A 26,365-nucleotide genomic window follows, 5' to 3' on the forward strand; every position below is an offset into this window, starting at 1 on the left:
AACCTAAGCAGGTGTTTTGTTTTATTTCACAACATTAAGTTTAAGTCAGACGCCGAGGGGTCAAAGAACTTTGTTTATTCTTCGTCCCTACTTCATGAATCATCTCACGACCCCTCAGATTTATCCTGTGATCCTGTGTTTACCCCCCCATCTTGATCAACTACAACAGTAAAATGCTGCTTATGCAATCATACATAATAATGTCTTTACTTTTGAGACTTTAAATACATTTTGCTGACAATATATCCACACTTTTAAGTAGGATTTTGAATGCAGAACTTTTACTTGTAATGGAGTTTTTTTTTAACTTGACTGTTTTTCCTTTAAAACAATTATTCAAACCAATTAATCGATTATCAAAATAGTTGCTGATTAATTTAATAGTTGACAACTAATCAAGGTTGCAGCTCTAGTATTTTTTAACATTGTTGTATTTTTACTTTTACTTAAATAAAGGATCTGAGAACTTATTATGTTGATGTATGTGAAGCATACACAGGTTGTATATAATAAAACAACATTTTTTTTTTTTTTTTTACAATATAATCCAGTAGCACTGACAAATAATAACCTTTTGAAGCTGGTTATGATATTTAAAGTGTTGATTCAGCTGTGTTCAGTGTTGTGTTTTCTCATCTTTTGGCTCGGCATGAGAGTTGCCTATTTTAGTCCTTTTTCCTTTCCTATTGGTCTTAACACTCTTGTTTTTTTAATGTCCTGTTGGTTTTAAGTTGTTCTTAGCATTTTATTGTGTTGTTTTTATGTTTTTATGTATAATTGTACAGCACTTTGGTCAACTTTTGTTGTTTTTTAAATGTGCTTTATAAATAAATGTGGATTGTATTGGATTGGATCATATGATTTCATTCTGCATTTTTAGACTTCTTCTGCAAAAAGTCTTCACACTTCATATTTTTCCTTCCAGAGAGCTGCAGAGACCTAAATCCTCCAGCAGATGGCACTAACCTTTCTCTCTCTCCTCCTCACCATCATCACTCTGTGGAGTTGGGTGATAAATCAATAGTTATGTCATTAAGGTGTACTGCTGGCTGTCATCACCATGTTATGTTCACTGCTGCTGCAGACCTGTCTGTCCTCTTCATCTCCCACATGCTGGCAGCCTGATTTTTGACAAATTATTCCACCTTCATCTCTCAGTTTGTTCCTTTTGAAGAGTTCATTGTCACTTATTTTGCTCGCAGCCTCTTCTTGTCTGCGTAGGCTGAAACAACTCTTCATACCTCCAAAGACGCACCTGGAGAAGGTGAGGAGGTTGCATCCAGCATCCAGCATCCAACATCCTCCAACACACACAACAGGGAGAAGATCTCAAAAGAGCTCGTCTTTCTCTCTCCTGGGTGTCCACTCCTTACTGGGCAGATCACCATCCGATGCAATTGACCCAGGAAGACGACTCAGTGAAGGAGGACTCCACACCGACCGCAGCAGCTCTCCAGTCCGACGGCAGAGCCGGATCTCCGGCCAACATGTGCAGTGAATGTTACGTGAACAAGACATTTGAGCACGATGATGGGACCGTGAACGAGCACAAGAAAAGGTAAGAGAGAGACCAGCAGGAAGGAGTGGAGGAAAACTTATGAATAACTTTGTTTATTTTTTTGTTTGTTTTTTATTTGTTTTGCACAATTTAAGACTATACAACATAAAAAAAATGAATAATGTGCAGGAAGAGGCAAAAAAAAACACTGGGCTTATCTGAAGCCTCCACCTTTAGAGACAAGATTAATATAAATAAATAATATGACTACATAATAGTGATAACAAACAATAAGGACAATAAGGATAAGGACAATATAATAGCAACAATAACTATACAGTAAATGTATTAAAAAGACAAGTATGTGTGTGTTTTTATTTTTTTATTTTGCACAATTTAAGACTATACAACATAACAAAAAAAAAAGAAGAAGAATATAAAGTGCAGGAAGAGGCAAAAAAAAAAAACACTGGGCTTATCTGAAGCCTCCACCTAGAGACAAGATTAATATAAAGAAATAATATGACTACATAATAGTGATAACAAACAATTAGGACAAGATATATATAATAACAACAATAACATTACAGTAAATATATATATAAAAAAGATAAGTGTGTTGGTGTGTGTTGCATTGAAGTGTATGGTTAGTGTTTGTGAGGAGGATATTGATTTAAATATCTGTAATGATTTCTGGGTAATCGTAACCAAACAACATTGTGAGAGGGAAAAAATAAAAAACATAAAAACAGATACATGGACAACATGGGGGAAAAGCAATTACAAGACAGCAATTAAATTACCCTTTAAGCGACATTTGAAACATTTGACAGATGAACAGTTTATCGATAGATGTGTAACTTAGTGCTTTTGATTAGTAGAAACTGAAAAAGTGCCAAATATCTTTCTATTTATGACTATTTGTATGCAGTTAATTGTGGTGCAGTGCGTAAAGATGCTGATTTTAGTTGGTATCAGTGTTTTTTCTAGACCTCTATCCATACACTTTGTGCTCCTGTCATCACTGTTTGTGTGTTCAGCTGTTCTTTGGGCTTGCTCTCTTGTCTCATCTTTCAGTATTACAGCCTGAATATGATCTATAATAATGATAATAAATATGGTAGCATTACTTAATCTATTAGTAAACACATGAAATAATGTTGTTGGGCTATGCATCTGTGTGTCTTCTTTGGTACATATTGTTGTTAAAAGATATCTAAAGTGAAAGTCCCAAACAAGAGGAACAGATGGGTTGTTAAATGACACACACACAAGCTTAAAACCATAAAAGCTCTCACTCAACATGTTTCTTCCTCTGGTCTGTTCCCTCGGATGCCTTAAATGAGCCGTAATTTGCCAGTGTGTTTTATGAGACTGTTGCTCTTAGCCTTTGGCTTTTGTTTGATTTAGTTAGATGGATGGATTTCACCGAAACCACATGGGAAATAATAAACCCCATCATCTTTTATGCAATAACTTTTGACAAGCTTAATGGACAACTATATCAAACAGGCAGACATAGTGATGGAGGACACTGAGGTTTGGAGATTTCTCTCTCCTCTTCTTCAGTGATCTGTTTAGAAGAGGCTGAAAAACAGCACCTGTCTTCAACCGAGACCATTTCACACCAAACCACTTACACTTCATTTGAATCATAAAATGCATCTGTTACATCTCCCTGTGATGAGTAACCAAGGAGGCAAGATTGTAATATGCAAAAAAAAAACTTCCAGCAGCTGAAGCTTGTAATATCTCAGAAAAATACCCATCCTTGCAGTGTACTCTGATGTCAAAAGAGTGAACATCAATCCATTCACTCAACTCTGGGGTTTCTTATTCATCTCATTCCTTCAAGCGACCGACATCAGTTCACCTTCACACACAAAGGTAACTTCCCTCTACGCTGACTGTACTTCTCTTTGCATGTAACTCTCTCTGCGATTGAATAAGAACTGGAACGCCTGCAGGAAGTACTGGAAATAGTTCTCTTCATCCAGCCAATCACATATTTCTGTCCTTCAGTTTTTATGATTTGATGTCAAAATGAATATGAATATCCTACTTTAACAAAAAGAAGTATATCAGCAAATGTCCTTTGAAAGTAAAAGTACTCATTCTGCAAAAATAATTTATGAATCCTGTGAGCGATAAATTATTATACGCTACATTATTAGATTGTTAATACTCAAGCAATATTGTGTAAGCAGCATTTTACTGGTGCAGCTGGTGAAGGTGGAGCTTGTTTTTAGGGCTGCAACTAACGATTATTTTCATTGTCGATTAGTCTGTCGATTATTTTCTCGATTAATCGATTAGTTGTTTGGTCAATAAAATGTCAGAAAATTATGAAAAATGTCGATCAGTGTTTCCCAAAGCCCAAGATGACGTCCTCAAATGTCTTGTTTTGTCCACAACTCAAAAGATATTCAGTTTACTGTCATAGAGGAGTAAAGAAAGCAGAAAATATTCACATTTAAGAAGCCGGAATCAAAGAATTGACACTGTTTTTGTCTTAAAAAAAATACTCAAACCGATTATCAAAATAGTTGGCGATTAATTTTATAGTTGACAACTAATTGATTAATCGTTGCGGCTTTACTTGTTTTAACTACTTTATATACAGTTTGATTTTTTATCAGTGGTTCCCAACCTAGGGGTCGGGCTCCTCCAAAAGGCTCACAAGATAAATCTGAGGGGTCGTGAGATGGTTAATGATGCAAGAAAGAAGAAAAAAACAAAGTTTTGCAACATAAATTAGTATTTTCTTTTGAAAATGTCTCTAATCTTTGGTTGTTTTTGTTGTGAAATCATTTTAGATCTTAAAGGAAATCATCTGAGGAGTTTGGTAGGGCTGAGGCTGCCTGCAAACACACAGACAGGTAGAATATAAAAGCATCAGGCTTTAAGCTCAGTGTGGAGACTGAAATACTTTCAGTTTGTGACAGTATCTTTTTTCTTTCCTATTTTCTCTAACCCATACTTTTCTGTATTCCTGATTCAGTCCACCACCTGCACTTTTAAATCACGTTTCCTCTCCTTCTCCCTGTGCTCCTTGTTCCTTTTCAGCATCTCCTGCCCTTTGCTGCCTTCTGTTTTGCACTTCTCCTCCTTACCTCCCTTCATGTCCCTTCTGCTTCTTTACTTTCTGCTTCCTCTCCCTCCTCCAGCTCCACTCCAGCACCTCTCCAGACCAAAACCACCAGCAGCAGCAGCACCAGCGGGGTTATCTTAGACATCTCAACTCTCCAGATGGAGCAGCAGGAGAGCGAGGAGGTGCCTCCGCTGCCGCCCCGCTTCCGCTTCAGAGACCTGCTGCTCGGGGACCAGAGCTTCCAGAATGATGACAGGTAGGCAGCAGCAGCGAGGCCCTGATGAGAACCGGTAACTCACAGGAAGTAGGTTGAGCAGTGCTGTTTGACACGGCAAGAGACAGAAACACATGATTTTATTTATTTCATTTTGGTGATGGTCCAAAGTGAAGAAAAGTTTGACTATCGGATACTGTGTAGACAATAGTATTAACAGGATCAGTGACCTTTTTATGGATCTCGCCCTGTCAGTGGAACTCAAGCACCCCTTTCATCAACACCACCATTTAGTTCAACCACTTTAAGCTGACTATTTCACCTGTTTATTTATGACTTTTACCTATTTAAACCGCTTATCCATTACCTTTAGCTATAGCCAACTATTTCATCTATACTTCACAAATAGAAATCTGCAAAATAATATAGTACTTTCTGCAAAATAATATTTTTTAATTGTCTTTCTACCGTAATTTACAGTAAATTATACTTGTGTGTGCACAAATACTATTAATCACTTTTTAACCACATACTTAATGACCTGCAATTTAAAAAAAAAAAAAAAAAACCTTTGAAAGACTAAAGATTTCTTCTTTATCTTTTAACAGTAAAAAAATATATAATAATATTACCTCACATTTAATGTAAAATTACATTTAAAATCTATACAATTACAATAAGTTGTCATTAAAAAATACATAATATTATATCATTTTAAATTCTGGTCAATTATTTGTAATTTTAAGGGTAAACCTTTAATTGGTGCAAATATCTGTAAATCTACAGACATTACATGTTTTTTATGGAAAAAGGGAAAAATCTGTAAAATAAATGTATTAATAATAATAATAATAATAATAATAATAAGTTATTTACTTTTTTACAGTGTAGGCTACTTATGCTTTACTTTTAGCGAGCTGTTAGCTAACACCTCTGCTCACTTGCTAACTAGTTTTCATGCACTCTCATCATGTGGTGTTCAGGTGTTACAGCTGACTCAATCGTCAAAGTGGAATTTTTAGTTATATAAATCATAATCTTTCCATGTTCCCCCAAGCAACTGCAGAAGTACCCCCTGGAGTACAGGTACCCCGAGTCAGGTATCACTGTGACAAAAAAAAAAAACGACTTTAATAGTAATTCAAAAACAAAAATTCACTTTTTCTAATCTAGACTGTCATATGTGAACATTTGCAAGTGATAGTAAATTGATTTTTTTGTGATTTTGGACTGTTTGTTGGTCAAAACAAGTAAGCGAATTGCATTTATATAGTGCTTAGCGAGCTAGTCTTAGCGACCACTCAAAGCACTCAGCATTCACACACACATTCCTACACCGGTAGCAGAGGCTAGCACAAAAGGTGCCACCTGCTCATCTGAAGCAATAAACATTCACACGCACACTCCTCGCCCAAGGACACTTTGACATGTGGACTGCAGAGGCCAGGGATCAAACCACTGACCTTCGGATTAGTGGACAGCCGCCCAAAGACATTTAAAGACATCACCTCAGGATCTAGGATATTGTGATTGGCACTTTTTCACTATTTTCTCAGACCAAAACGATTAATCGAGGTAAAGAACTGGCAGATTAATCATTAACAATAATTATCATTGATTGCAGTTCTAAAACACTCGATGTAAAAGGATTTTTAACTTCAAAATCACTAAATTGCATATACTGCTACAAACATATTAGGCTGTAAGGTTTCATCACCAAAATCAACAAAATCAAAATTGCGGTTGCGTCAACCTCGAATGCTGCATCGTATTACAAGACTTCACACATATTTACAAGGAATAAATAAGGCGCAAATGAGATAAAAGATTAGTAATAAATATCAGCGATAAAAAGTGCACAATCTGAATAATATAAGTACAAAAATATAAGCAATGTAAGTATAATACAACAACGATAAAGTTCAACTTGTGCAAACATCAGCAGCAGCAAAAGTCCAGTAAGGGTGCAGAGTGGCAACACATCAGTCTTGTCTGAGTTCAGTAGTGCCACAGCTTTTGTTTTTCATTCTATTTGTGCGTGTGTGGATTGAGCTGATGGGAGGAGTTTAAACAACATCTCTTTATAGTCTATTTGTCCATCATATTATTCTTTCTTCACTTCAAGTAGTAGTTCCTCTTTAGTGATGTTGAAATTTCCTCTGGCTTTTTTATTTTGACCAGTGGCACAGACTATTTGACGTCATCACAGCTCTGTTAGTCCTCTCGTGTTACTTTCACCTAAGTGCTGCATGCCAGACCTTTTTACAGCTGACACTTGAATTAGCATTCAACCCCACTGGGCTTACCTTTTGTGGTGGTGTTTACTTGCTTTAAAGTTACATCAGAGTCATTGTTCGTGGAGTGTTTACCCTGTCTACCCCCTGCAGTCTGCAGCATACACAACAAACGCACACTAGTACAGCGTGAAGTGCTCTCTAACCCTGCTGTTATATCTGATGGAAATGGTGTTGGTGCTTGTCAGCACTGGAGAGAGGAAATGAAGCCAGAAGTAGTGTGTGGGGTTCTGTCCATGGTGCTGAAAAAAGAGGAAGCTTCTGAATCACTGTGTTTTTTGAGAAGCTGTGAAGTAGGTTGTGTGTGTGTGTGTGTGTGTGTGTGTGTGTGCGTGTGTGTGTGTGTGTGTGTGTGTGTGTGTGTGTGTGAGAGAGATCCCCTCAAGAATTTATTTGAATCTTCAAAAAGTCTGACTCGAAACCCATTTCTCAGCAACAACGCTGTGACCTAATTCATGATAAGAATTTCAAATGAGATTTCCCCATCAGTCCCTCTGTTATCTACCTTTCCTCATCCATACCGTCTCAGTTACGTTCTCCGCTGCAGCATCCGAGCTCCGTGGACGAGATCAGTCGCAGCCGTCTTTCATTTGTTTTTGTCCTGAGGGTCAAAACTGCAAATCGGCTTCTAAAGTCTGAAACAAAGAGCGTCAAAAAACAACTTGAAAAAGAAAAACATGTCATTTTTTCCTGTTATTGCAGTGAAGAGTGCTGAATTTGAACAATCTCAAGCAGCTAGTTATACGCTCATATTTAAGATATTTATTCAGTATGTAAGCTTGGGTTTCTGCACAGATGGACCTCAGGAGAGTGATGATCAAATATAATTTTAGATGTGATTACAGCAGCAGCAGCAAACCTTTGAGACCGCAGTGCTGTTTGTAATATTTGACACGTTTATATGACGAGGAAAAGCAACCGGCTCTGCCAATGCTTTCAGTCAAAGGTGACCTTTCCCCAGCTGTCCTTGCAACTACCACTGTTTTTCTCCTTGAGAAAGCTGTCCACATTTTCAGCTCCTATTTAATATCGTTTTTCTGCTCGTCCCCTGCAAATGAACCCGTGCTCTGTCCGCGGTAGATAGTGTTGTTGGAGGTGACTGGTTTTCAGTGATCAGCCTGCTGGCTGTTGTGATAATGAACTCCCAAATGTCACTGGTCACATCTTCAGGGTTCAGATCATCCATCACTCAAAGGTTTGCTTACTCAGAGGCAGGCATGCATGAGGATAAACACACACAATGTTCACCTCATTTTTTTCTCCTTTTCTGTCCAATTTACTTTGTTTATCGCTTTTTCTTTTCGTTATTCACAACTAAGTGAAGTCTTTCTGAGATAGCCTTAGCGATGTCACAGATTTCAGGGATAACAAGGCCAACGCAGAAAAGGATGAGGAGGCAGCAGGCAGAGTTCAATGGTTTAATAATGAAGAACTTACATAGAACAAAATTACAGCTGGTCCGGCAGGCGGGTTACAAAAGGCCAATCCACAAAGTAAAGTCACGAGGAGAAAACTTGCACTAGAAAAAACTGGAAAAACTAAGATAAGGGTGAAACACTACACATGAGGAGCAACGACAGACTGACAGTGAAACAGGGGAAACACACAGACTAAATACACAAGGAGAGTAGGATGATGAGACAAAGGTGAAACAAATCAGGGCGGGGCAGACAATCACAAAGGCGGGAACACCAAGGTCTAATGAAAGAGGCTGGGACACGGGTCATAACACACAGTATGGGGTATAACACATCCGCAGTTGAACTGGAGCTGTGGTTGTGCGTTGCTATTGGCTCAATTTCGCCGAGTGCAGACCAGATTTTACTGCGAATGTGTTGTACCCCAAAGATATGACACATTGATGACATGTGACATCTCCTCTTTTCACAGAGTTGGGAAAAAACAAAGACAGGAAGTAAAACCAAACAACACACAAGAGGAGTGAACTTATAAAAAAAACAAAAAAAACAGGAAAAACTAAATTAATTAATGAAACAAGGAATATAACAAAAACCTAGAAACCTAGAAAACCAAAATCCTTTAGGCAAATCAGAACTAATACAAGCCACAAAAAAGGTGTAACATAAGAAAGTCTAAAGTCTTAACAAAAAAGTCAAAGGACCTCTGGGAACTGAGCCAGACCACGACAAGCGATGTATAAATGCAAAATGCATAAGTGCCACCCTCCGTCCATTCCACGCTTCCCATTCATTGTCGAAATTTCAAATGTTGTCAGAAACACATTTTCTATTTTCATAATATAAGAGAAGAAAGTTTCCAAACGAGCCGCCATGTTAGTTCCGGTTTGAAAGCTGGGAGCAGCAGCCCACGACGGAAAGCGTTCGTCCCATCAGGTGCCTTGTGTCTAATGGCAGCCCATCAAGTGTCCAATGCTGGGAAGCGAGGCGATCCCTCGCCATAAAAAACGCCCCTGTGGACTCGCACCATTATGATGTTATGGTACATGTCCACAGCCTCCGTCCTTTCCATGCTTCCCATTCATTGTCTATGTTAGCAGCTGTGCAATGCATTCTGGTAGCGTGGCGGCGCGATTTGTGAGTCGGGGCGTCACGTTGCCCGCTCCTCATTTGCATTAAGTTGAGGTCTAGGCTACTTTTAACAAATCAGGGGCGTCCAGCGTGACTCGCCGCCTCTGGAAACTCCCTAGAAACTTTTAAACTAACAGTTGTTGATCTAAAATAAAGAGATTCAGCAACTGCATGACTTATTTCTCGCATAAAATGTTTTCAGTGAACTATTTTCGTGATATAAGAGAAGAAAGTTTTCAAACGAGCCGCCATGTTGGTTCCAGGTTAAAAAGCTGGGAGCAGCAGCCCACGAGGGAAGAGCTTTTGTCCAATCAGGTGCCGAGTGTCTTTTGTCTTATATGGCAGCCCATCAAGCGTCCAATGCTGGAAAGCGAGGAGATCCCTCATGATAAAAACAAAAAAACGCCCCTATGGACACATACCATGAGTGTCTTCTCATGTAATTTGAAAAGCTGCATTGAGTGGCGCCACCAGCGTGGGCGACAGGGGGTTCAAGTGAAGTGGCCTCTTCCGGGTGTTTTTTCAAAAGGCAGCTGACTCATAGAGGAGGTCATCTATAAATTACTACTTCAGACTCTTCAAATTAAGAGAAGACAAAAAGGTGGAAGGGACGGGAAGGACAGCAGAAGAGAGAGAGCATTGTTCTTTTTATCTGCATTTTTCTCAGATCCAAAAAGAAAAAACGATCTTTCTGTTGCTGTCGTCTTGTCACTAATGATGCTAAATATGTCAAAGTGAATGTTTACAGCTTCGTGCTGCTGGAGAGGACCATGCTGGTGCTGATGCTGGTGCTGATGCTGCTGCAACAGCATCCTTTGGGGTTATTCCTGTCATAGCAACGTTGCTGTGGCAACAGGCCCGCGCACCAGAGAGAAAGAGAGAGAGATTGTGTACTAAAAATATTCCCAATAAGCACTTCTTCAGTCCTCAAAATAAATGATTAGCTTTGTCTTTTGAATTATATTTTTATAGCTTCTTGTAGATTATTAATAACATCTTTTTTTTTTTTAATAATTCATCTTCGACAAAAACCCCAGTGTTGTTTTAGAGCTGCATGCAGAGAGGCGCGTTGGTCAAGAAGCTTGTAGGAATTATAACAGTGACTGCACGACGCAGCTTCTTCAGGTGTCCTGCAGCACGATGGATCCGAGGATCATCACCTGGAGGTCGGATCCGTGTGTTGGTGATGCTGGGCAGAGGTATGATGGATGATGATGGATGATGTCAGTGGATTATTGGTGCTGGATGCTCTGCAGGAGAAGCGAGGGTTTACCACACTGTGAGATGGATTTATTTTTATTTTTCACCTGAGATGCATTTATGAAATAAATAGCTGCAGGTACAGATGGACAGATGGAGGAAGCAAACAACGTGCATGCGCTCTGACCAGTTTGATAAGCGCGCCTAAAAACTGCTGAGATACACAGAAATGCCTGCATGTGTGTTTATTCATATATACACTGTAAAAAAAAACATTTTTTTTTCAAGAAATTTTAAATTTTTTGTCTATATTTCGAAATTACAGAAAAAAATGTAAAGATTACAATAATTAACTTTTTATTGAAATGTGTCATGTGTTTTAACAAAAAAAATCTGTATAAATGGAATACATTAAATATCTGTTTTTTAACAGCTTTTGAATGCTAATTTTAACAAAACTAACCGTAAAAATAAAGTATTCTTTACAGATAAAAGTAGAAGGATTTTCTGTAATTTTACAAAAAAAAAATATACACACTGTTATTAATCTATTTAAAACTGTATAATTGCAAGAAAATATATGCCTCAAGACATTTGCATTTGCATAACTTAACCACTACTTTACATACATAAACTGAAAAAACATATAATATACTGTACTTTCTGCATTATGGCTGAAAAGGTTACTGGAAGTCGGTTATTCATTTTTATTCATGCATACAGCTGCTAACGACTGTCATTGTCGATTCAATCTCTAATATTTTGGTTCTCATTTCCAATTTGGCTTATTGAATTTTCTTGTCCTGTGCAACCAACACTTCAAAACCCAAAGATCTGCAATTTACAACTAATTTTTTTTTTTTTTATTTTTCTAATATTTGCTAATAACTTTACTGCACTTTGATGAATCATCTCAGCTCTAAAAAATAGATTAGATTAGATCTAAATGCCAGAGAAGGGTTAAAAATGTTGATCACAATTTCTTAAATCCCGAGGTGATGTCTTTCTATTGCTTTTTTTGCAAAACCAAAACCAAAAGATATTCAGTTTATAAGACAAATCAGAAAATATTCACATTTTAGAAGCCACAACCAGTGAATTTTCGGCATTTTTGTTTAATGAATTGAATTTAAAATTAACTTATTTTTTTTAAATAGTACATTTCTGTCAGTTGACTTATCGATTAATCGACAATTTCTTAAATCCCAAGGTGATGTCTTTTTATTGCTTATTTTGTCCAACCAACAGTCCTAAACCAAAATATATTCAGATTACTATCACATAAGACAAATATAACCAGAAAATATTCCTATTTTAGATCCCACAACCAGTGAATTTTCTGTATTTTTGCTTAAAGCTGCAGTGGGTAGAATTGGAGCAAATAGGATTTTAAAAAGTTATTTTTATAAAACGGTCACTATATCCATGAGACAGGTAATCTGAAAAAAGAACATCTGTCTCTGTGTCCTCCGGTGTCCTCCGGTGTCCTCCGGTGTCCTCCGGTGTCCTCCGGTGCCCCTAATGCCATCTGCAAGATTTCACAGACAGGAGGAAAACAACCAATCAGAGCCGAGCTGGAGTCTGCCGTCCAGCTGCCGTCTCTGAGAGCCAGCTGTCAATCACTCTCGAACTCCGACCAAACGGTCAAACTAGGCAGCACTGCTCAAATATGAATCAATATTCTGTTACTGTAATGCCTATTTCTCTCCTCAGATGTTTTCAGAAACATCTTGTAGTGTACAGTTTGGCTGTAAAATGAGAAAGTTTGTGACCCGGCAGCCATGTTGAGATCAGTTGAGGAAATACCAAGCACCGCCCACCAGCTGGAGCACAGCCAATAGGAACGCTTTCTCTCTCTGAAATGACCTGTGATTTGTCAAAATCTCCCGTCACGGGCTAGATTTTCTGGAGCCTGAAAATAGAGCCATGAGGAGGTGCGGAAGTCTAGTTTTCTCTCAGAACACTTGAATTACAATATGCTGAAAGGTTATTATGGAATTTTTGCCCAATGATGCCAAAACCTTTCTTTCTACTGCAGCTTTAAAGGAAAATTGTGTAACATTTCGGGGGATCTATTAGCAGAAATGGAATCTAAAATATAAAGTGTTTGATTTTAGGGCTGCAACTAACAATTATCATGTCATTGCTTGTTTGGTCCGACCAACAGTCCAAAACCCAAATATATTCACTATCACTAAGAAAAGCAGCAAATCCTCACAACTGAGAAGCTGGAAATGATAGTTTAATAATCGATTCATTCTCTGTTGATCTACTAATTGATTGATCAAGTTGCTTCAGCTCTATTCACTACGTTACGATTAGAGTCAAACTCCCTGGTTTTACTTAAACTTTTTTTGCCTTCAGAGCAACAGGTCTTTCTCTGGTGTTGATGAACACTTCGAAGTGAGCTGATCTGATAAAAGCAGGCCTGTTCCAGAGCTGCAAGATGATTACAGTACACTTGCATAACTTTTGCAGAATTAGTCGTTTTAAAAGAACTTATTACTCCAAGAGCACCTTGTTGCCTGAAACTCCGATGTGACAGTTAGTATGACTAATGTCAGACCTCCTCTGCTTGTAATTGTGTGCTCAACAGGAGCTGATTAAGGGTCATTACTTGCACCATTATATGTGTGTGTGTGTTTGTGGGTGTGTGTGGGTGTGTGGGTGGAGGGGTGAGACACAGAGACAGACAGAGAGCAATCTGTAGGCCCCTCATATGTGACAGGAGCTCTCAGTTGAAGATCCCATCTCTGCCCTGCTGCTGGCCAGATGTGACAGCTGTTTTCAGATCTCATCGCCGAGGATTTCTGTCTCGGTGTTTCATCTCCGAAGGGTTTCCTCCACTCTCTGGTGTAGCTTTAGCATCGTGCAGACCTGAAATAGCTGCGAACAGAAGAATGTCTGTGCATCCAACAACCCACACTGCCTTTTCCTTCCCACTGTGAACCTTTCAGCCACATGTTGGGATTACTGCAGCAGCAGGATCACAGCCTCACGTGCTTTCAAACCTTCCTCAAATTCATCTCTTTTCATTTTGTACCTGTCTGCACTCTCTCCTGCTGGCAGCACTGTGAGGACTATAATAGTGTAAATATTTTTGGTGTGTTGCCAAGCTACTGTATGAGTTATTCTCTCTGACTGAGTCTCTACCTTCTGTGCTTTTCTCTGTCTGAAAAATTTACATCCAACATGTTCTATTGTTGCACAATTCATCCTTTTTGTTTTTTCAAATTGCAAATTGAAATATTTCTTCATCCACAAGAAAGTAAATCTTTTCAGAAACATATTTGAGTCTACTGTTTAGCTGTAAAATGAGCAAGTCAAGGCAAGTCTATTTTATTTGTATAGGAACAGAGGAGGGATCCCCCTTCCAGGATGGACAGACGTGCAATAGATGTCGTGTGAACAACACAGTCTCACGGCAGTTTGTGAAATAGTCACGAAATACAATCCATTTGATTCGTGTACATAGACATGAATTTCCCTTTTTTTCGGGACGCTCAGCACGACTCAGCAACACGTGACACACGTGTCAATTTCTGCTGCAGTCTTTTCAAAATAAAACTACTTAGTTAGGCTTAGGAAAAGATCGACTTGGTTAGGCTTAGGCAACAAAACGACTTACTTAGGTTTAGGAAAAGATCGACTTGGTTAGGCTTAAGCAAAAAAACTACTTAGTTAGGCTTAGGAAAAGATTGACTACTACTAAAATAATAATCATGTAGGCTTTCAGTTTTAAATTTTCTATTTTCCCTTTTGATTTTAATTCTGGGTGAAATGATCCTCCATACAGAACAGCTGCTCTTTGGCTCCTACGGTTTACGCTGCGTGTCGTAACCCTGTCTAGTAATTGGATGACAAAATCAGAGAGAGATAATTACCAAACTCTCCTTAGGCAAATGATTAGAAGAATAACATTATGAATATTCACGCTGTGTAAAATGTTATACTTCAAAAACTGTACGGAAAAACATCTGCGTGTCTCTTTTTGTTTGTGCTGCTGATTCCTGTGTGACAGTTTCTCTCCTTCTCTTCTCCGTCAGGGTGCAGGTGGAGTTTTACGTGAATGAAAACACCTTCAAGGAGCGTCTGAAGCTTTTCTTCATCAAAAACCAAAGGTCAAGTAAGTGGACCGTGCAGGTCATCTTCTCACGTCCCTAAATTGGCTGTTGCATAATTGAAAGGGTCCGTTCAAAATTCGTGCCTAATGAGACTCAGATGAATGCAGAAAAACACGTGTTTTGCTTAGCAACCGCTGTGCACGCTTACTGTAAATGTACAAACTGATGTTATTTATGAGTCACAATAAATCTCAGTTTTGCTGCAGTGTCTCACTGTTTTGTAATGAGCATTTCTTTGGTCCCTTTTTCGCCTTTAGGCCTTCGGATTCGTGTGTTCAACTTCTCCCTGAAGCTGCTCACCTGTCTGCTGTACATCATCCGAGTGGTGACGGATAACCCCGGTCAGGGCGCCAGCGGCAGTCACAGCACAGGACAGCAGAACACTGCCAGTGGCAACAACAAATGGTTCGTTCACACTGAGAGAAAAGATGTCGAGATTTATTCGAGAACAACGAAAACAACAGAGGAACTAATGATAGATTATTGAAAGAAAGACAATGAAAAGTCAAGTCATGTCTATTTTTATAGCCCAATATAATAACATAGTATACCTTGAAACCGGTATACGTTACAACCCTCCCTACATTAATTAACTTCTCATTCTGTTTTGTTCCTCACTAATCTGCAGTGTTGACTGCCCGTGGAACGGATCAGTGCAGGTTAACTGGTAAGCGGCAGCAGAAGGTGTGATTTCTGTTAATGGGGTCAAATTAGTAGGAAATTATTATGTAGCCTGTGGTGAGAGCAACACTCTGTGAGTGCTCGTTCGGCTCTTTGTAATTCGTTTCCTGCACTCGCCTAATTATTTAACCTGGCATGAGATCAATGCTGGACATGTTCCATTTATTATGTCTTACTTTATTAATAACCATCTGAAGATATAATGACAGCTTGATCATCTACAAGTCTCATTCTGACTGTGTTTATCTTGCTGATGGTATAAAACCAGATAATAATGCATTTATTGACTGATGTACAGGATATTTATTGTTAATCAAAGAGTTGCTGTTGTGTCTGACAGGGAGTTGATCTTTTGGGTGGATAGAAAAGTTCCTGTCTGGGCCATTCAAGTGAGTCACAACATAATAAGAATATGAATTAATTAAAACTAACCTTTTCTAAATGGAAGTACATGACTTCGCTGTGAAAACACTGTGGGTTTCCTCCTTAGAGGATTATTTTCTGAAATGCCATTCTGCTGTAAATAATTTATGAGCTTGTGTTTTCCCTGTGTTGGCTTGTGCAGGTCATTGTAGCCATCATTAGTTTCCTGGAGACCATGTTACTGATGTATCTGAGCTACAAGGTAAGACACAAAATAAAAAGACACAGAGACTTGAAGCACGTCAGTAATACAGTCTGTGCAATTATTAGTCACTCTGCGAGATTGACAATCCATAAGTGGCGCATGATTAGCCCCAGTCATTTGTCACGGCTACATTAAATATCGGCAGTAATTACAGGATCTGGTGGAGGTGAAGGATTAAGTGGTCGTGGAAAGTGACAGACTACAATTAAGATCTGCATCTCTGCAGTGACTCACTGTCTATTGTGTGCTCACAGGTGAAACTGTTAAAATGTCTGTGCATGTTTTGTTTTTTTTATTTTATTCTAGGGGAACATTTGGGAGCAGATATTCCAGGTGTCATTTCTTTTGGAGATGATCAACACAGTTCCCTTCATCATTACGGTAAAAACTTTCACCATGGAAACACTGACATACTCATTATCTTTCCTATCTCCTGGTAATACTTTTAACGTGTCTACTGTAGACAGCGGTAATGTCAACACTCTATTTTACTTTTTCATATTTTTTTTTTCACTGTTAGCCTTCAACAATAGAGGACATAAGTATTGCTGAGAGTCAGCTTAATGGACACAGAAAAGAGAAGAATAAGCATTTAGATGGCTGGAAACTAGAGACTGTACCTCTGCGCCACAGTTGTTTTAGATGTTAAGTGTTATAATAGCAGGTTGTAATGTCTGACAGGTGAAAGATCTACGCTACAAGACATATTTCCCATTAGTGTAGAGTTTTTAGCCACATTTAGTGCTAATTAGCAAAAAATGTAGCCCCACCCAAACGCATCCCCTGCTTTATGGCCTATTTGACTCTAAATGGGAGCATAATTTACTAAATGAACATCATGCTGTATTGAAGAAGACTTGAAACTAGCGATTGAGACCATAAACTCATGTTTACAATGTTTACTGAGGTAATAAATCAAGTGAGAAGTAGGCTCATTTTCTCATAGACTTCTATACAATCAGACTTCTTTTTGCAACCAGAGGAGTCGCCCCCTGCTGGCTATTAGAAAGAATGCAGGTTTAAGACACTTCTGCATTGGCTTCACTTTTCAGACCCGGAGGTATAGCCCATTGATCCATACAGTATTTCCCATTGGTGTGCGGTTTGCAATGTGTGATTGAAGAAACGTTGAAATGAAACTGAATGAAACGTCATCTGTTTGAAATGTCTCACTTTGTCCTCAGATCTTCTGGCCGTCAATAAGAAACATCTTTATTCCCGTATTTCTCAACTGCTGGCTGGCCAAGTGTGCTTTGGAGAACATGATTGTGAGTGAAGCGCATTAACGTAATTGTTTTTTGTTAATGTCTTGTTTTCAATCAACATTTTAATGACTTTGTTCAGGCGAAGACACTTCATGCTCGCAGTCCTACTGCGGCTGCTGACAACAACACGTCTCTCCTGCTTTGGTTCTGCTCTGATAGTGTGCACCCTGGAGGTTTTTCCGCTGGGGGAATTACATGTAACCCTCTCTGCATTTTATCATGTTGCTCTGTATTCTGCGCTGCTCAGCTGCAGCAGGAAGCATCTTAAGAGCAAAAGCATAATGTCATCTCATATCTAAACTAATGATGTGAGACATTTGATGGATGAAGTTGATATCTTTCTTTCATATGAGACGAGGAGAGTTTTTAGCTTCAAATGTTAATGTCTGTTGTTGTAGAATGATGTCCACAGAGCGATCCAGAGGACCAACTCAGCCATGTTCAACCAGGTCCTCATTCTCATCTGCACCCTGCTCTGCCTGGTCTTCACTGGGTGAGGTTGCTTCTTCAACAACTTTTTTTTAGCTTTTCGTAAGGTCCTTTTTGTGGTGGTGTATCGTCTTCTATTCAGTTATAATGTATGTTGTATTTATCTGTATCATAACCTCAATAAGAAATGTATGTTTTAAGCTTTTGTATTATATCGCATTATATTGTAATGATAATGTATAGCTTAACATCAGATAGCGACTAGCCAATCAATGAGGAAAATTGGTGACACTTTAATTTTCAGGTCCATAAATTCCTAATAATTTGCTAGGAAGTTTCCTGGAACGAAAGAGTTGTGTAATTTGGTACTAATTAAAGAAAAAAACATAGCGGTACACTTCTAATTAATTCCAAAAATGCTAAGCTAGCTTGAGAGCGAGAGAGAGCAGCCGTGATTGGGTGAAGGAGAGAGTGAATGAAGAGAGGGAGCGGCATTAGCTAGGACAAAGCAGTGAATCATCAGAGAAATAATACAATATGTTCCAATTGTTTCATGCCGCTTACGTTCTAAAGCACAAATAAACACACCCACATCCGCACAACCCTGCGGGAAGGTGCCACATTGCCGGATTTTAAGGAATGCTGCCTAAACGTAAAGAAGTTGTAGTTTTGTTGCCTAAACCTAATTCTTTTTTCTTTTTTTTTTGCCTAAACCTAAATAAATTGTAGTTTTATTGCCTAAAAGACCTTTGCCTTAAAACCTAAAGAAGCCTTTTTGTTCTTGCTGCTTTATGTGAACATTACATGGTAGGGATAAATGTGGTCATTGTGTGTGTTTGTATTCATGTTTCTCTAACCTGTCCTGTACAGCACATGTGGAATCCAGCACCTGGAGCGAGCGGGCAAAAACCTCTCCCTCTTCAACTCCTTCTACTTCTGCATCGTCACCTTCTCCACCGTCGGCTTCGGAGACGTCACTCCACGCATCTGGCCCTCCCAGCTGCTGGTGGTCATCATGATCTGCGTGGCTCTGGTGGTGCTGCCTCTGCAGGTAGGACGATGAATCTCCTAATCTCCTGAATGTTCCTTTGTGAGTTTCACTCAGTTTACTAGCCGTGTGTCAGTTTGAGGAGCTGATGTACCTGTGGATGGAGAGACAGAAGTCTGGAGGGAATTACAGCCGCCACAGAGCGCAGACGGAGAAACACGTCGTACTGTGTGTCAGCGCACTAAAGATAGACCTGCTCATGGATTTCCTCAACGAATTCTACGCCCATCCCAGACTGCAGGTACAAAACAACACAAAATAGTGCATTTTTGTACTCTAGAGTACACATATAGAATGTGATAATGGTCTGCATGGAGCGTTTTTCTAAGGATATTTAAACGGATTGTGATTCAGATAAGACATTAGACATCTTCTAGAAATGCTTCGTGTGTGATCTTAAAGGATTACTATGTGGTGATCCTGTGCCCGAGTGAGATGGACCTCCAGGTGCGGAGAGTGCTGCAGATCCCTCTGTGGTCTCAAAGGGTCATCTATCTGCAAGGATCTGTTCTCAAAGACCAGGACCTGCTAAGAGCCAAGTAAGTGACACTTAAACCTTGGTCTGTCAGTCTGTCTGTCTGTCTGTCTGTCTGTCTTTCGGTTGGTCCAACACTTTTGTCCAGACTAAAATATCTTGGTTAGATTACCATAACATTATGGTCCACAGAGGATGAGAAGGATCCAGAAGATGTATCCTTTTTTTTATCCATCATTTTTTTTTTTTTTTAATTAGTTTAATTTTTTTTACAAGCGGTTACAGATAACGGATGGTTGATAGATATTCCTGACTCTTCAGGAAAATATAAACAACTTCACGGATTCCTTTGGTCGTCAATCTGTCCATGCAGCATGCACTAGCTGCACAGCTTTGACTCAGAACAAATTGTCTATAGTCGGATGCTAACGTTTTATATTTTGCATTTTAGGCAGATATAAATAATTGCCACAAACATCACTAGAGTATGAAACTCTATTGTCCTTCCATTCCTTAATGCCGCCCAAATAATCTCTCATTGCTTTCTCAGTAAATATGCTTGTCAGAGCTATTGTGTTGCCTCATGCTGAGACAACATTGTCATTTTTCATTCAAACTATACCCATTTCTTTTGAGACTTAAATGGACCACTTTCTCTGAGGAAAGCAGACATGATCCGTCTCAAATACTTCTGATAACTTTGAATCATGAAAGTGAAAATTTTAACACTGATGAAAAGATTGAAAGACCTGCTGTCGGTCTGTACGTCAAGTTTATTTCTGTAGCTTTAAATCACATGCAAGCCTCAAAGTCTCTTACAGAGGTACAGCCAAGCTTAACAGGGAAAATTCAACTCATTTTAAGTCTAAGAAAATTACTAACTTAATTAATTAATTCACTTATAAATTTTTTATTTGAAAGTATTATTTATTTATTGATTTACTAGCTTAAGATGCATCAGGTACTAAAAGTACGTATTTTTTTGTCCATTGGATTTTTTATTATTTTTTTAATTTCTTTTTATGCAATATTACAACAATAAAAACATTAAATAGCTTGCCAAAAACACATAATAGCCCTGTGCAACAGTGGCACCATAATGTATGGAACACCTTACACCAAACACCAAAGGATTACTTTGATAAAAATCGCTTATATAGCTTCACTTTAAACATTTGGCAGGGATGTGATGGAGCAATTAGAAGTAGAGGACCGGGTGTGTGTCACGCTTACATCCTGCTTCTGGCACCGTTTCATATCCTCCCACACTTGTTTTGCATTCTGCACTCTCCTGTCTGTGCTAATCATATGCAAAACAGCTCCACACATACAGCACATATACAGTGCAGATTGTGTGTTTGTCTATACGCAGCAACTTAAATATTAAATCAAAGGATGTTGTCTGTTGTCTCTTCTGACTGGTCAAAGGTCATTTGCTGACTCTTTTTTTGTGGCAGGGTTCATGATTCTTTCCCGCTGTTTGTATTTGAGTAATTTGCCTTTGTTTTTCATACATTTTGACTTTGTTCTATTATTTGTCAACTTGTCTCGCGGCTGCAGAATGGATGACGCAGAGGCTTGTTTCATTCTGAGCAGTCGTAACGAGGTGGATCGCATGGCTGCGGTAAGGACAGCAACAATAACTCTACCAATTATGAGTTGCCATTCACTTGTTTACAAAAACTCAAGTCATTAATGCTGTCAGTCATAAAGACAATTACCAATTAATTAAAGGAGATTACTTTGACTGTTTTCCCTCAGGACCATCAGACCATCCTGAGAGCCTGGGCAGTGAAGGACTTTGCTCCAAATTGTCCCCTCTATGTCCAGATACTCAAACCTGAAAACAAGTTCCATGTAAAATTTGCAGGTGAGAATTTCTAAACTGTCAGTGAGACGTTTATTCGCTTTCTGGAGAGTTAGATGAAAAAATCGATACCACTCTCATCTGTCATCTTGCATCTCTTTGTGATAATTTTGTGTCTCTTTGTGACTTCCCAATAAGAAATGTTAGCAGTAACTTCAAACAGAGGCCCTCTTGCCCAGGGCCTCTCCAGCCTTTCAGGCCCCTAGACTTGTGCCCAGTAGGCCCGTTTGGTAATCCATCCATTAACTTTGCATTGCGTGGAGTTCAACTTTGGTGAACTTTGACCGGTAAAGTCACAGCCTCAACCAATACCAAAAGACATTTGTGTGGTTGACCCCACTTGGCACCGCCTACATTCAGCATTAATATCACCGCGGCAGGCAGTGGTCACTCGGTTGCATTTGCGCATGTGCCCTTAGAAGGAGAATTAATGTTGGACGTACATTCATCAGGTGGCCAGAAACATGACTTCAAATTAACCATTAGCCTGGCTCTGTCCAAACATAACAAAATATACCTACCAACACCTCGAAAGCTCAGTAATTTATATGTTTTATCTTGGTTGTTTAATGTTTAATATGGTTAAACGACAATTTATGGTCATTATAACTTCTACTGCTTGGATCCTTTTCAGATCATGTTGTGTGTGAGGAGGAATTCAAGTACGCCATGTTGGCCCTCAACTGTGTGTGTCCTGCCACCTCCACCTTGGTCACGCTCCTTGTGCACACCTCCCGCGGACGGTCAGTAGCCTAATCTTCTCCCTCGGGCTTTTTTGATTCATCTTTAGTGGGATCGCAAAGTTCAAAGTTCTTCACATGTTCATGTCTGCTGATGTACTGTATATTGATGTGTCCATGGAACTGGCACAGAGAGGTGACTAAGCCCGAGCAAAGACAAAAGTCCTAGTTCGTTGTGAAGAACGGCAGGAAGTAAAGAGAGTGCATCAAAGCAAAGAAGAGAACAGGCGGCTCCGAAATGGATTTTTTTAGGATGTGCTCTTTGTAAAACAGTGAAAAGCTCTCCAGTGGAGAATGATTTTTCACAGCATGCAAACAGATCACTTTTAAAAGCTAATGTCAATGACTGAGGGAAACCGCGTTAAAGGGGAACCAGAGGGCTGTAGCACTTACTGTGTTTCTGACAACTCTTTAGAAAGTGAAGCTTTTTGTCTTTTTATTAGACGAACAGGCTTTGAGATTGCAAATATTAATATACAAAAGGGGTATATGAATGTCTGTTATAGTTGTCTGACTGTGTAAGAGGGAGTATGTTTATGCAAATGTATGTTTGCATTGCATGTGTGGGCGGCTTTGAGTGTGAGAGATGAAGGAACAGTGTGTGACATTTCTGGGGATCAATTAGCAGAAATGGAATATAATATTCATAACTATGTTTTTTTTGTTGTTTTCGAGGAATTAATTGGTACCAGGTCATACCAGCTTGTCGTGAAGGAGGCTAAATAACACTCCTACTTATGCTGAATTTTGGCGAGGCAAAACTGTCATGGTCATTTTCAAAGGGGTCCCTTGACCTCTGACCTCAAGATATGTGAATGAAAATGGGTTCTATGGGTACCCACGAGTCTCCCCTTTACCGACATGCCCACTTTATGATAATCACATGCAGTTTAGGGCAAGTCATAGTCAAGTCAGCACACTGACACACTGACAGCTGTTGCTGCCTGTTGGGCTGCAGTTTGCCATGTTATGATTTGAGCATATGTTTTATGCTAAATGCAGTACCTGTGAGGGTTTATGGACAATATTTGTCATTGTTTTGTGTTAATTGATTTCCAATAATAAATATATGCAGTACATACATTTGCATAAAGCAGCATATTTGCCCACTCCCATGTTGATAAGAGTATTAAATACTTGACAAATCTCCCTTTAAGGTACATTTTGAACAGATAAAAAATGATTGACAGCCCTAGTGAATATTAATAAATATAAGAAGCAAGTATGTAAACTGTTACCTAAGGGTTGTTCTGAGCACAGAGCATAAAACTCAAAGCGTTTGAGCAATTACCGTAATTACTGGAAGGCATCATCGGGCATTTAAGAGTAAAACCGAGTTGCTGACACACGGATCAAGCGTTCTGCTTTCACCAGGTAACCCAGGAGACGCAGGGCGGGAGACCCTGAGGGTCTGGAGGGATGAAAGGAGAGGAGATGGAGAGTTTTGCGAATACAGATAATGATTGATCCTGATTAGATCAAGTATTGATCTAGATAGTTAAAAATTGCATATTGTATACATTAGTATATGTGGAAAATCCCTAACACTTTAAAAAGGTATCAGGTTTACCATGTTTGTTTGTGTTTTCCCTGAATGAATGCAGAGAAGGACAACAGTCTCCGGAGCAGTGGCAGAGGATGTACGGATGTTGCTCCGGCAACGAGGTCTACCACATCCGAGTCTGTGACAGCAAGTTCTTTGGAGAGTACAACGGCAAAAGCTTTACATACGCTTCCTTTCATGCTCACAAGAAGTGAGTTGACATTTAAACTAAAGCATCTTCTTCAGATGCTGACAGGTTGAAAATACACCGAGACATTTACGGGCACGGATGGAAGAAGTATTTCGATCTTTTTACTTCAGTGAAAATAACAATACCACAGTGTAGAAATACTCTGTTACAAGTAAAAGTCCTGCATTAAAAAATGTTTGTAAGTAAAAGTATTAGCATCAAAATACACTTAAAGTACCAAAAGTAAAAGTACTCATTATGCAGATATCCCATTATAGGATTTTTTATCATGCATAAATGGAGCTGTATAAATGGAGCTAATTTAAATTTAACTATATGTACTGCTATGTAGCTATCTACATAATAATAATAATCTATAATAATGTATCACATTGTATTTTAATAATAAAAAAATCTGAAAAAGTAACTAGTAAATAAATTCATCAAATAACTTTAGTGGAGTAAAAAGTACGATATTTCCATCTGAGATGTAGAAGAGTAGAAGTATAAAGCAGGCTACGAGAAAATGGAACAAGAAGCTCAGAATTGTACTTAAGTAAAGTACTTGAGTATATTTACTTAGTTACTTTCCACCACTGTTTACAGGGGTTGTTACATATTTTGTTAGTGTTTTTTTTTAATCTGTTATACCTGGTATTGTCTTGTATAATCAAGTACAGCAGCAATGCACTACTGTTCTTTTGGTTCATCCGACTCAATTTTATACAGAGAAATAAATGTAAAAAGAACATCTGTCTTTTGATTATACTGTAGGTGTTTTTTTGTCTAGCTAAAAAGTGATGTCAGATATTTAGCACATTACAAAAACATTTTTTTCAGCTTACCGCTACAGAATTTGAGATATTTTCCTCAAGTATACACTAACAGCCGGTATGTGATGTGCAGGTACGGCGTGTGTCTGATCGGTATAAAGAGGGAGGACAACAAGAGCATCCTGCTGAACCCTGGCCCGCGCCACATCATGGCTGCCACAGACACCTGCTACTACATCAACATCACCAAGGAGGAGAACTCGGCCTTCATCTTCAACCAGGAGGAGAAGAAGGGCCGCCCTACCGGGGGACTCTTCGACGGACCCTCGCAGCTTCCCGTTCACAGCATCATCGCGAGCATGGGTGAGAGAGAGTGTGATAAACTGCTCTTGTTCATGACAGAGGTCTGGAGGTATTGATGAATTTGATGGATGGCTCCTTATGTGGGATTTAACTCACAGGCACCGTTGCCATGGATCTTCAGAATACGGGTCCACCTGACGTCTCAGTTGCTAAGCTGGTCCCACCTACGGTGAACGGAACAGGGGGCCGCCGGCCGAGCATTGCTCCAGTTCAGGAGATCGCCGACTCCTCCTCAATCCTGCCATGTGACCTTCTCAGCGACCAATCAGAGGATGACTCCGTCTTTACAGACGAGAAAGGCCACTCATTAACTGAGTAAGGTTTCTGTGTCTCTGTGTGTACATAAATACCCATTCCTTAAAGGGATACGTCAGGTGTTTTGAAGTGGGGTTGTATGAGGTACTTATCCATAGTTGGTGTATTACCTACAGTAGATGCTTCTCCAAACTGGAGGCACGCTGACCGTCATCTACTGTAGGTAATACACTGACACCCAAAACACCCAAACTATCCCTTTAAAAACCAAACTACAAGGAGGCAGAGCAAATAACAGTCTATAAAATAATATTAAAAAAATTTATTTAGAAAAAAAGAGTACTCGAATGTCCTACTCAAGCGTAAGTATTAAACAGAAGTTATCTGACTTAAATATTACTCAGGTAGAAGTTAGATTTCTTGTGCTGGAAACTGCTTCCGTAAGTAAAACTACAGATGTAGTTTCTTAAGATTACTTTTTTATCTCGTAGTATAATGACCGTGGAATTGTCTTTAGGTTAAACTAGAGTTTGTAATTTATTATTATTATATTATTTATTATTATTATTATTATTTAGTATTATATGTTACTTTATACTCCTACTTCGCTACAGTTCAGAGGAAAATACTGTGGTTTTACTCCGCACTACATTTGATTAAGAGCTGATTTAATGTTGCTTTGCAGTTTAAGATTTTACACACGACATAAGATCAGTTTATAGAATTCGATCCATTGTTAATTAAATTCATTCAATTAATTAGATTCATTAAACTGTTAAGTGGTTCAAATCAGCTCAATCGCAGACTGCAACAGTAACTAACTTACTACTTATCAATGCTTATGATTGAATATACAATCATAACCTACATAGAGGGACCTTTTTCTGCACAAGTACTTTTACTTTTGGTCTTTTAGTTTTTGTATAATAGTCAAACTGTCATTCAATTAATTAATGCTGTTGCACTTCTGGTTGAGCCTTAAATAATTGAAACCACAGACATGTAATATATATAAAACCTGCAACATGCAAGATGTGAATTAAGCAGACAAACATACATAATCCATCAAGTCTAGTTTATTTACCATTGTGCAACCTCCCAGAATATCCAACCAAATTAAACCAACATATTTTTCTTA

At 38.8% G+C, this 26,365-nt stretch overlaps 1 protein-coding gene across 5 annotated transcripts in view; it reads left to right on the plus strand.

The window, feature by feature from the left end:
- Positions 1-1,048: 1,048 nt before the first annotated feature.
- Positions 1,049-26,365, plus strand: part of kcnt1a (potassium sodium-activated channel subfamily T member 1a) — a 34,512-nt gene continuing 9,195 nt past the window's right edge. For 3 of the 5 annotated variants that reach the window (XM_074618707.1, XM_074618708.1, XM_074618709.1), the window contains exons 1-19: positions 1,049-1,558; positions 4,666-4,845; positions 14,893-14,972; positions 15,228-15,375; positions 15,599-15,637; positions 15,992-16,040; positions 16,217-16,276; positions 16,586-16,660; positions 17,464-17,547; positions 17,943-18,037; positions 18,844-19,024; positions 19,098-19,262; positions 19,424-19,560; positions 21,057-21,120; positions 21,258-21,366; positions 21,998-22,106; positions 23,708-23,857; positions 24,743-24,972; positions 25,071-25,287. In XM_074618707.1, coding sequence (XP_074474808.1) covers positions 1,392-1,558; positions 4,666-4,845; positions 14,893-14,972; positions 15,228-15,375; positions 15,599-15,637; positions 15,992-16,040; positions 16,217-16,276; positions 16,586-16,660; positions 17,464-17,547; positions 17,943-18,037; positions 18,844-19,024; positions 19,098-19,262; positions 19,424-19,560; positions 21,057-21,120; positions 21,258-21,366; positions 21,998-22,106; positions 23,708-23,857; positions 24,743-24,972; positions 25,071-25,287 — 2,339 coding nt within the window. In that variant the 5' untranslated portion in view covers positions 1,049-1,391. Of the gene's footprint in view, positions 1,559-4,665; positions 4,846-10,604; positions 10,846-14,892; positions 14,973-15,227; positions 15,376-15,598; positions 15,638-15,991; positions 16,041-16,216; positions 16,277-16,585; positions 16,661-17,463; positions 17,548-17,942; positions 18,038-18,843; positions 19,025-19,097; positions 19,263-19,423; positions 19,561-21,056; positions 21,121-21,257; positions 21,367-21,997; positions 22,107-23,707; positions 23,858-24,742; positions 24,973-25,070; positions 25,288-26,365 lie in introns of those variants that run through there. The other 2 variants (XM_074618710.1, XM_074618712.1) reach the window with 2 other exon arrangements.

Source organism: Sebastes fasciatus, chromosome 19, assembly GCF_043250625.1.
Source record: "Sebastes fasciatus isolate fSebFas1 chromosome 19, fSebFas1.pri, whole genome shotgun sequence".
Classification (NCBI taxonomy): Eukaryota; Metazoa; Chordata; class Actinopteri; order Perciformes; family Sebastidae; genus Sebastes; species Sebastes fasciatus.